The following is a 12,164-nucleotide window of genomic DNA, read 5'->3' as shown; positions in this document are numbered from 1 at the left end:
CAGGATTAGGCTGTCAGACATTATTTCTTCCAGCCCCAAATAAACGGTTGCATCTCTCTGCCAGCTTTCCTGCCTGTTTACATTATTTTATTGAAATAGTACCTCAAATGTTTTCCTTGGATAATCTTGCCTGAAGAAGTGTTTTGCAAACGGTGACGAGTTCAGATTTTAAAACAAATTTAGGCTGCCACCTCCTATGCACATGGCACGTGCTTCCACATAAACATGTATAGAATTACCGGGGATGGGGAAACAGTGGCTCTCCAGCTGTGGACTCCCCAGCCAGAAGAGCCAATGGTCAAACATCATGGGATCTGTAGTCCAGCAACAGCTGTAGTAGTATAGGTTTCATATCCTTGGATTATACTATAAGGCAAAATTCTGCCCTCCTGTTGCAAGTCTGGGAATAACCCCCCCAATCTTGTTGGTCACCAACTCCCATCAAGCCGCAGGCGGTGGGATCATTATGGGAGCTAAATTCCAACAACAGCTTTTCTAACACTGATCCACAGAGACGTCGTGCCCTAATTTAAAATGATGGACCCTTGGTTTGATTTATTGTTTATTTAAAGGTTCAGAACATTAATACAGTGGTACCTCAGGTTACATATGCTTCAGGTTACATACACTTCAGGTTACAAACTCCACTAACCCAGAAATAGTATCTCGAGTTAAGAACTTTGCTTCAGGATGACAACAGAAATCGTGCTCCGGCGGTGCGGCAGCAGCAGGAGGCCCCATTAGCTGAAGTGGTGCTTCAGGTTAAGAACAGTTTCAGGTTAAGAACGGACCTCCGGAATGAATTAAGTACTTGACCTGAGGTACCACTGTATGCTCTTATGCACTCTTTTAAAAATAATTTGTTGCTTCAGCTTTCTTAATTGTATAATGCGAACTACAGGCAATACTGCCAGGTTTTAGTTTCACATTGCCGGGCTATCAAAGATAAGCTATTGTAGAGTTTCCTATCGTGAACTTTGTCCTTACTAATGGAAGAACTCTTATCTCAGCTGATAGCAGGGAACTGGCCTATGGTGTTTGTTTTGCTTTAGATCTTATTTTTGCATGAACCATTAAAAAATAACTCTTTAAGATGAGACACGCACCCCTCTATATTTTCTGACTTTAGCCGCACCCATTATTAGCAGTCGGAAGAAATTGTGGAAGGTTTGGCAAAAACAGCACTGTGTTTCCACTTGTGTATTTACACACCTGTCCCTAGGTATTAGATAGCATTATGATGTGTTCTAGTTTCTCCATGTGCACAGAACATCTGTCTCTAAAGCAAGCATTCAACTGCTGTTTTTCTCACTAGAATTAATAAACTCTTTCTGTATTCTGATCAATATATCTAACTGATTAGATTAAAGCAGGCATTTATTAACTTTAGAAGGAGGGGGAAACCACTTGAATGCTTGCCTCACAATTAATTACATAAACTCCAAACTCAATATGGTTTATTACAAATACACATCTCAAGTGCCTGTTGCCAATTAGTGATTAGGACTAATATTTATGTTCTCTTTATTACTGAATGTGATCGGGGGGTGGGGGTGGGTTGGTCCCGATTCCTCACTTTCTTGCCTTAGCACACTAAATGAATGCTATTTTATGGGATTGTTACTTGAGCCAATAAATTATGGCTCCCCATTTTCATGAGTGAGATATTCCAGGGCTACTGCAGTGGGTTTTGGTTTCCTTTAGATGAGAGTGCACAGTGGACATTTAAAGCATTTTGGTAATATTTGTTTCATTTACCAGTATGTCTCTTTCTGAGCTCCCACTTGCCATAACTACGTTTTGTTGGATTCCATGTGGTGTTTGGTGGCCATGACGCTTAACCCAGGGAGACCAACAGTATGTGATGGTACAGCCATTGACAGGCAGAGCTACCCCATAACTGGTTGTTAAGAAAAAGAGGCAGGTGGGGGCTGGCTAAAGGGCAGACTGAGGGTCGGTGGCGCAGCGTCCTGCTTGCACCAGCCACCACTGTGGGATATAAAATCTGAACTGAAAACTTATCCTGGTCCCCATGCCGATGTCTGCAAAAGGAAAGCACGTGAAACCGTGAGCATGAAATCTTCCCTTTTGCAGAGGTGGCAGGGCATGCGAGTTCAGGGCTGGGGCTAACTCCTGTGCATCTAGATGGACCTAACTTCTGAATAATCATTGTCTTTTAAAAAATAGTCTTTATTAAGTATTTTCTTGTGGTACAAAAAATAATAATCTAATAAACAAGGAAAAGTACCTATAGTGTCTCCATATTCAATTCACAGTCTTTTTTACAATTCATTTGCTTTCGGTGTCCTAAACACCATGTGGTTGGGAAAAAGAAAGGGGGGGGAGAGAGGGGGAATAACTATCTTACATTCTACTGAATAGTCTTTTTGATATTCTTACTGGCACAAAACGCTTGCTTAACTTGGAGGTAGGCTGTCTGAATTGTGCATTGCTTTGTAACAATTTGTTGGGTCTCTGGACTGTAATAAAGATTGATTCTTACTGGCTAGACTAAATGACTTAAGCATGTCCTACTTTCTAGGTCTTCTGCTCTTTGGAGTACATCCTGTGGCATGTCTGTGATAAAGCCAATCCCCACCCTTGAGGGGCTACCATCTCTTGTTGATGCTTCAAACTTCCCTTCAGGAACAAGGAACGAGGCCGTTATAATCGGGGAACAAAGCAACTGGGTGTACTACAATAAGCCTCTTACATTGATTGCCATTGGACTCCTTGTATTTCTTAGTGGGATTGGCCTTTCTGCCTTGCACTTGGTCCACACTGTAGATGTGCCATCTGCCCTGGGGCCTGTTTGTCTTTCCATTGGACTCATGTTCTTCGTTACAGGAATGGTGTGGCTACCCATTATTAAGCACGCCCTGAGACATGATGGACTTTTAACAGGAAGCCCTACAGACTTCAGCGCTTGAGATCCATACTTTTTAAAGTGCTATCTTTTTTATTATTTTTAGCTTTTTAAATTGCTTTATTGAACTTTTAAAAATAACACAAAATCATAGTTATCCATAATAAAAAAATAAACAACAAAAAACTATCAATATCTGTTACACTTTATCACAGTCTTCTTTTGGTTCCAGTGACATCCCGCCAATTCCATATAACTTTAACTATGGATTTATCCAGCCCACTATTCATCTCTGTTTATAATAATTATAATGTACTTTCTTTAACTTATTCAGTGAATTACAGAAGCTATTCAAAGGCTGCCATAGACTTCATATTATTACAATCCTTAATGTAATTTTTAAATAAACCCCATTTATTAAAAAATACTTAAAGTGATATCCTGCTTGCAAATATAGCTTTCCCACTATCTTTGGTTTAACAGACATTTGTGCTAAAGGATTTTGCTTTTTCCTATAAATATTGTGGTCTTCTCCTTTGTGTAAAGGAAACATGCTCACCACTTTCTGTTGTTCCCAAATAAAAGTAGTGCAGCTGTGCATAGAATTTTTCTAATGGGCCAACATGACTACCTTAATTTTTTGCCTCTTGAGAAATTTTGCACCTCAAGCAGATATAAACCACCAGAGCTTTTTACAGGAGGAAGAACGGCCCTCCTCTAAGGAGGAACCAAACAATGCTTCTGCCAAAAGGCCTGGGGAGAGCTTTTTACATTTCTCCTCCTAAAGTGGATTAGGGGTCCACTTACTTTTATGAACATTTTTATTGGCAGTGGTGATAGGGAAAACTAGTAGAGAAGGAAGAGGTCTCATGCCACGTACTGTAATTACTCGAATCTAACGCTCACCTTTTTTTGGCCAAATTACATTGCGAAAATTAAGGTAAAAAAATTTCCTCTGGCAGATTTCCTGTGCCTTTTAAAGATGAAGTTCAAGCGACTAAGCTTTTGCTTGTACAAATTAGCACCCCCACTGTGTTTCAAGTCATGTTTGATGTTGCTGTACACACCATTACCTGTTGTACACACATTACCCCGGCACTGCCACCCCAACTCCTATTCAACAAAGCCATCATCTGCTCATGTGCTGTCATCTAGGTGAGTGGAACAGATGTCTGAAATATACACATCATAGCTTAACCATAGCTTATGTTTTCAAATTGGATGGAAGCTGGTCTGAGGGAAAATGCACCAAGTAGAAGTATTTCTTACGAAACTACAAGATACATCTGGATTGTGGATAATATCATGTGTACTCAGCTCTAAAAGGTGAGAGCACACTGGAGCTGAAGCAAACAGTAATGTATACAGAGTCTCAGTTTCCACATTTGTTCCCTTAACTACTGCAATAAATCTATTTTTAAAGAGCCACTAGATTCTTTGTTATTTTTGTTGGATTAACACAGCTGACCTGCACAAAATATGCTTCCCCCCACCCCTGCAACAGCCGATGGAAAAAGTGCTCTTACCCTGAGGTGTTTTCCTCATGGAACACTAATTCTGATTTTGAAATGGATTTGAACAAACTAAACTTCGTTAGGTTGCTTTGAAATACACTTGGCATGGTACAGACCACATAAACAGCTTTCCAATGAATGAAATGTTTTAAGAACAGTAACCAGGAATTCAACAGAATAGCTGCAGCTTTATACAAAAATTGAGAGGCTTCACTATGGCTTACTCTTGAACACAGTGATTCTTACTTCTGAGTAAATATGCATAGATGTTAATACTGCAAGTCCTTCCCTGGTAAGATAAGGATTATCTCACTTCTTTTTCCAAAGCACGAGGTTATTTACGCACAACCCGGTGTAAAGCACTAGCCCTAAAATAAATTGCAAGAGTCATTCGCAATGATGATGTCCAAAACTGGCCAGAATGCAACTCACAGAATCATAGAGATGGGAGGGTCATCTACTCCAACCCCCGTGTCAGTGCCAGATTTACGTACAGTATAAGCTAAACATATAAGCTATAGCTTATGGCCTCACTCTCTTGGGGGCCCAGAAAAGAATTAAAGGGGGGAAAAACCTGGATGTACATTTCCAAAATATAAGATAAATATAATTCCTGGATGTACATTTCCAAAATATAAGATAAAAAACTAATAAAATAAAACCTAATAAACTAATAAAAAACTAATAAAATAAAATAAAACAGTGTTTTGTGTTGTATAGGCTCCTATGATGTAAGTAATGGCCCCTGCCTGCTAGCCTGCTCCCTAAAATATCGCTGGTTTGATCATTTCTATATAAAGGGTGCCTACATTCTGCCTGTGCAAATGACTTTAGATACCCATTAGGTCCATAAATTACCATATAGTATATATTCAACACAAAAAACAGCACAATTTGTTGTTGACAAAGGACAGCTGGACATATAAAGGGCCCCATTACCTTCAGTATCTTAGGGTCTCATCAAACCTAAATCCGGCCCTGCCCCGTGTCATGCTCAGTCCCACAGCCCTTGAGACCACGAGTCTCATACTCCACCGACTCCACTATCCCTGGGGTGCGTTTTGCACAAACACGTGTGCTGCTCTCTCCCCTTTGGGTTGGGAAGGAAAAGCGATGGGGAACCGCCTGAGGCGTCTGGGAAGGAGAGTCCACGAGGGGGACACCTGTCGGGGTGGCGGCGGTGGGAGGGACGCGCGCGCCGCCTCAAGGTGCGCGCGCCCCGCCCCGCCAGGTGCGAGGAGGAGGAGGAGGGCGTGTCCTTCCCGGTCCCTCAGGTAAGGCGGGATTCTCTCCTGCTCGCCCAGCATGGCTGTGGCGCTGGGGAAAGCGCCGCCGCCTCAGGCGGGGAGCTTGTCCCCCTCAGGGGCGGCAGGTGTGGCCTCAGGTGCGCAGGGCGGGCCGGCGGCGCTCCAGGTGCTCCAAGTGCCCGGCGCCGTCCCCTCGGACGGGCTGCTCTCGCCTTGGTCCAGCGCAGTCTCCCTGTCAAGCGCCTTCGGCTCCCCTCCGGAGTCGGCCACCTCTCTGCCCGCCGCCTCGGCGCCCATGGCCTCGCTGGGCGGGGGGCTGGGCCGGTGCGCGGGCGCCTTCTGGATGGCGCTGCTCTTCGACGCGGTGGGCCTGGCCATCCTGCTGGTGGGCGTCTTCGTCGACGTCTTCTTCGCCGACCTGCTCATCTACGGCGGCGGCGTGGGCATCTTCTTCAGCCTCCTCTGGTGGGTCTTCTGGTACGTGGGCAACCTGGAGGTGCCCGCCGCCGAGCTGCAGGACGACGTGGGGCTCCGGCGCCACTCGACCAAGAAGAAGAAGGCGGCGCCCGTCAGGGCGCCCACAGGCCACGGCCTGGCCCGGCTCGTCAGGAACCTCAGCGTGCGCTTCTCGGGGCCCTTCACCGCCTTCTCCCGGTCCCACGAGTGCCAGCCGGGCTCCGTCAGGAGGGCTCACTTCGCCAGCGCCCCGTCGGCGTCGATGGCCACGACGGTATCCAGCTCGGTGGAGCTGCAGGCGGCCTGAGGAGGAGGAGGAGGAGGAGGAGGAGGAAGCAGGCGAGGCGAGGACGGACGGCGAGGCCCGGGAGCCAGGCCGGGTCGGCGAGGTGGGTGCCGGGGGGTGAATGAGGACGCGCCGCCCGACGGGCCCGCAGGATCCCACTCGCTCATGGCAGCTGCATGGTCATTATCATCATCATTAGGATAAGTGTGTCTTGCCTCTCCTCCTCCAACTGCCTGCCTTTATTCATTCCTATATTGCGTTTCCAGCCCCAAGGAGATCAAAAGTGGGGTGGGTGAGGGCAGCTATAGCTCCCCGCCCCCCACAACCAGGTAAATAACTCAAAAAAATAATACTTGGAACTTGTAGAAAGATTTTTTTTTCCACCAAGCACTTGGGGTCAAAAGAAAGTAATTTAAAACCACTGTTGTTGAGACATTTCCGAAACTTCTAGATAGACAGAGGATGATGGCAGGTGGGTGTCCTCCCCGCCCCAAAAATGAATCCTAGCTATGCCCATATGTATGGTACCCCCGCAGGGTGTCAGGGGTGGGTTTGATACTGTGATTGTGTGCCACTTTGTAAAGAGGTTTTTTCCTCCTGAAAAGTGAGTTACAATATTTTACTAACTTTTACTCGGAGTAGATCCACTGAAATTAATAGAGCCAAGTTAGTCATGACCATTAATTTCAGTGGGTCTTCTAAGAGGAGGAATAACATTGAATACAACCCAGAGTACATCATTGTCCTGTAAAGTAGGTTAGGCTGAGCACTGCTGCTGTTAGGTAACCTGTTAAGGCAAACCATGGCTTTGCTCTTCCGCAGTCTCTCTGGCTGATACTTGGCTTAGCATGTTGTCTGAACCAGGGCTCATGGTTAAGCATTCGTCTAGGAGCTGTAACCAACAATAAACCTTGGTTACATGTCACTTGTTTCAAAACAAGGTGGTGACTGGGCCAAGGGTGCTCTGTGAGAGCTTAATGGCTGAGTGGAGGATTTGAACTGGCGTCTCCCTAGTCCTAGTTTTGCACACTATAACTGTTATACCACACTGGCTCTCAGATTTCAAACAAGGGAAAAATCTGCTTTAGTGCTGCTAACACGGTGGTTTGACTTCACCCCCAGAGGCACACTCCATTGTCTCTCGAGACAGACGGATGCCAACAAGTATAACTTAGGTCAGTACTTTGTACCTGACACTGCCTCCTCCCATTGATCGTTTGATGACTGTACTTGGTGGAGTCCTTTAGCAAGCTTAATGAATTGCTTATCTTAAAGATAAGTAATAAGTCATAGTTCATTATGAATGTGTACACATTGTTTCCTACAAACCTTAAATATTTAAGTAAAGTTGTAGGGTTTTTCCTCTTTTCTGATCCAAATTGTTTTATTGAAAAGGAAAACAAATGATTTTGGCACTTCCCAATGCTCCTTATCTGGGAACAATAGCAAATTTTATCATGTGTTAAATCTTTACAGACTTGTATTTATGTGAGACAGTTGTTCAAGTGGGAGATACTATATGGATGATCAGTACACTATCAGTATGCTAGTAACTTCTAACTCAAGCAGCAGTAATGGCTCCAAATTTATGTTGGAGCTTGCTTGGGGCTAAATAACGATTAGCAAACTGAAACTGAATCCAGATTTTATTTATTTATTTTGATCAGATGGAAATGTTAATGCTACATAGGGATGGGGGGCACATAGTCAAGGAGATCTACCTCTTCTGGAGTGGAATTGAGTTATGGAAGGATTAAACTTTCTGTTGGGAGTACTCCTTAAACTGAACTTGCTCTGGATACTCTGGTCATGGCGAAGAGTGCTTTTTCTAGGCTTGTCTGGAGCACAGGGACTGCGCCACTCGATTCCTTGGCAACCCCTTGGATCAGTTATTGCAGCATACTATTTACAAAGCTACTGTTGAAAATAACTTGGGAAACTGCTAATGGTGTCAGAAGAATGCACCTGATTGGCTTTTAGTGGGTGTAGGACCTAATGTTACACCAGTACTCATCAGACTGGTTGGCTATAAGCTTCTGGGTACTAGCTGGTTACATTTCTAAATCAGGGATGGGGAAGATGTTGGACCCTCCTCCTTCACACACAGTCAGCATGGCCAGTGGTTGGAAATGACAAGAGTTGGAGTCCAAGAGCATCTGGAGGTGCCATAGGTTGCCCATTTTCTGTGTTTTGAGCAAAACGGTCCTGTTCCAGACCCCTCACGTTTGTGAGGTTAAATATGGGGTAGCATGATGCAGAGAGTTTCCACACCTATGGTGCCTTCATACCTATTTTTAAGAGGGCAGTCTAGTCTTTATTTCAAAAGACATTTGATTTCTGCAGGGGTTTCTTTGTTTTTAAGTTTGCTTCTTGGTTTTCTTTTTAGAATTGCATCATGGAGATCAGAAGCAGCTTTAGTCAGCATTGACAATGGTCTAATGCAGAACATCAGGGTATAAGGGAATTCACACAAGAGAGAGGAAGAGAGGGAAGGAGTGGGTGATTGCATAATTTCCCACTTCTACAACCAGAGTTAATTACATCTGTACCACTCTAAATACGCAAGTACAATACAGAACACAAACTGACTTTCATCTTATAATTTGATTTTCTTATACTAATGAGCTGAAACTATTGACCTAATGAGTTCTGTGAAAAGTAGTCCTCTAAGAATAGTAGCTTTTTAATCAAAGAACAGTTCTCACTGTTAGATAAGCTCTAGTCTAAAAGAAAGTGATCAGGTTGAATGGGATTGGATACACACACTGAAAGATTTGAGATATGGAAGAGTTGGTTTACTGATGTTCTAAGAATAGCATCACTATTAGTATTATAAGAAATACTTAAGTTACATGGAATGGTAAAAATGTACAATACATTGATCTGAGTCTGACAGTGTAATCAGACTTACCGGTAATTAAGATGCTTTGAAGACTCTTCAGGTCATATTTTATTGATTCCATAATCGTTTTTCTTGGTAGGAAATATTTCCCCATATTTTCAAAAAGGCTGATACTTAAAATATTTTATTTACATTGTTTGTTTTTTCCTTTCAGGAATTATCAAAGACTGTTACTTACTATTACTGTGAGTTATGATGAAAAACAAATGTGGACATCATCTTAGTCACAAGATGCTGGAAAAACTACATAGAACCATCTATGAACTCTTTGGAATCTGCACTGTGTTATGAAACCACATTTCTGCCAAATATTTATGCTTCAAATTTCTGCTGGAAAACAGCATTGCCTATATCTTAAGCAGTGTAAAAGGATTTATATTCAGTTATTCAACTTAACAATTACTTAAGGACAACAGGATTTATATTTTTTTAAATGTTTCCATAAACTGAATAACACTCCTACTCTTAAAACAAGGGCATTGATCCTCAAACTGTAAATGTGCGCTACTGACTAAAACTTTTATGTGGAAGTATTCACAGGACTAAGATCTTGGAGAAATAGTTTTGACACCCTGAAAGCAGGGTTTAGAAGTCCTCAAAAGTGCCTTAAACACATGATATGTCTTATTTATATGAATGCTCTTAAGATCTGTTGGTGAATGGAGCTTTATGAATGATTGTTGAAGTGGGTTGGATCCCAGGACTTAAGTTGTATGAACTTGGGTCAAGTTGTTTGTACCTGGGTCACTTTGAAATCAGTGGGTGATATCCAACTAAGGTGTACTCAGAGTAGAACCATTGAAATCAATGGGCAAGTGGTTTAAGTCCATTGATTTCAGTGGGTCTGCTCTGACTATGACTGACATTGGATCTACCTAATGGGACTTGTCTTACTGCTTTTTAGTGGGACCTAAGTTGGGTGAACTTAAGTTTGGATCCATCCTGGTCATTTTGTGGATTTTTATACTGTAAAATGTACTGAATGAAATGTCCAGTCTTCCAAATTCTCAGGTTCCCCACCCTTTTTTTATTGGCTTGGAATTAGAAATGTTGCATCTTAGAGAAAAAATAGAAATGCACTAGATTCTACTACAATGTGAAATAGGTGAAACTTGGCCATTGATTTTTTAAAAATAATAATAATAATTCTAGAAATGTTTCTAAAGAATGCTGGTATGACAAAGGCAACTAGAAGGTCTACTGTTTGTACCTACCTCATTAAATAAAGTTTTGCCACCTTGATTCAATACTGCTACTGGCAAAATTGTTGTTAATAAAAATGGTTGTCTTTTTTGTGCTTCTGCTTTACATTTGAATTGATAGAATGAAGGAACAGGTAGAGATTATTTTAAACAAGCAGAAAAGTAGATCTTGTGTCAAACAAGAATCTGGCATTCCATTACTAAAAATATACTGTTACTAGCTTCTTAGGTTTCCCTTTTCCACCTCCTTCAGCTCACTTGCCTGCCCCAGAATCTATTCATAGATTCTGGGGCCACATTCCTAAGTACTACTAACTTACTTGTGCACAACAGAGCTAAAGCATTGTATAACAAAACATTTTCAGAACTTGGGAGGGGACATGTTGAGCTTGTGTCTCTGTGTACAAGATTTCATTAGCAGACTCAATGGAAATATACTTGCTTCATACACACACACCTTTTCTTCCTAGGATCAGATATTTGTGGGGGGACTTGTCTTTTCAGTTTGAGAAGGTGGATTTGTACAGTCTCTACCCCCACAATCCCCTTCAAGTCAATTCTATCTTTGGCATGTTTGATGTTATCCATGTCCATCCAGGCTTCATTTGACCCCTATGCCTGAAAGTCGTAGCATGTAGCAATATCTTGGTCTGTCTTCAATGCCTTGCTGTGCAGATGCTCAAATTCAGCACCTATGTGACGCTAAAATTTGGCAGCCCCTGCCTCTCACACTCCATTCTACAGCATCCTTTTGGTGCCCCCTGCAGTGCAGCATCCAGTGTGACTGCAGAAGTTGCGCCACCCTAAAACAGCCTCTGTTCATCTAGACCAGGGGTCTGCAACCTTTAAGACAAAAAGAGCCACTTGGACCTGTTTCCGAAGGAAAAAAAACTGGGAGCCGCAAAACCATTGCGACATTTAAAACAAATATATCTCCGGAGCCACGATCTGACAGCGGGCGGGAAGGTGACGTCGGGACGGTGCGTGACTAACGCACGCACCGCCCCCATGCGACGTCACAGCCAGTAAAGCGCCCACCACAGTGGGGAGTGTCGGGGCGCACAATGCACCTCCTCCCCTTGCTAGTATCCGCCCCGGAGCCGCGGCAAAGGTGTAAAAGAGCCACATGCGGCTCCAGAGCCGCGGGTTGCAGACCCCTGATCTAGACCTCAGCCCACATATTCATGCATTGGATGTGTGCTGCCACACATAGTTCATAAATAGGCAGGGATCTATTATTAGGCTAAGGATGAAATCCTAGATCTTGGCAGCACTTCCAAGTAGACATACATACGATGCAGAACTGCATTGCATTTATTTGTATTTCATTATTTCATCCCTACGAGATCGCCTTACCCCATGCCGATTGGCGGAACTGGCACTATTACAGGCGCTGCATAATACCTGTCCCTCATTTGCAAGAACTTGATCATCTAGTGTGGCAGCGACTAGACTTTGGAACTCCCTGCCTATTGAGATCAAGGAGGCAGCTTCAGTGTACTCTTTTTCAGTGCTTGCTAAAAGCATTCCTGCTTAGACAAGCCTACTCAGATGCTTAGGAAGGTCGTTTTAATCTGATGTAACATTTTTTTTAAAAAAAACTTGTAGGTTTTAAAGTAGGCTTGCGAACCTTTCTTGATCTTACCGTTTTATCTTTTGTAAACTGTTTTGAGTCTTTTTATAGAAAGTGC

General features: G+C 43.1%; 1 protein-coding gene across 2 annotated transcripts; it reads left to right on the top strand.

Moving 5' to 3' along the window:
• Positions 1-5,147: 5,147 nt before the first annotated feature.
• LOC310692955 (transmembrane protein 238-like) lies at positions 5,148-10,518 on the top strand. 2 transcript variants are annotated; one of them, XM_083474560.1, is made up of 2 exons: positions 5,148-6,472; positions 9,426-10,518. In XM_083474560.1, the coding sequence occupies exon 1, from the start codon at positions 5,686-5,688 to the stop codon at positions 6,388-6,390; it is 705 nt and encodes a 234-aa protein (XP_083330686.1). In that variant the 5' UTR covers positions 5,148-5,685; the 3' UTR covers positions 6,391-6,472; positions 9,426-10,518. The 2 variants fall into 2 exon arrangements, with proteins under 2 accessions (XP_083330686.1, XP_083330687.1); XM_083474561.1 differs by having other exon boundaries at positions 5,148-6,698.
• The last annotated feature ends 1,646 nt before the right edge of the window (positions 10,519-12,164 follow it).

The sequence above is a fragment of the Podarcis liolepis genome, assembly GCF_965112155.1.
Source record: "Podarcis liolepis genome assembly, chromosome: 14".
NCBI lineage: Eukaryota > Metazoa > Chordata > Lepidosauria > Squamata > Lacertidae > Podarcis > Podarcis liolepis.
The sequence above is the reverse complement of the archived record's forward strand: the minus strand, read 5'-3'. Positions and strand labels throughout refer to the sequence as shown.

Excerpts from the sequence above, each read along its gene's own strand:
- LOC310692955 (XM_083474560.1), top strand. The coding sequence starts at position 5,686 with ATGGCTGTGGCGCTGGGGAAAGCGCCGCCGCCTCAGGCGGGGAGCTTG.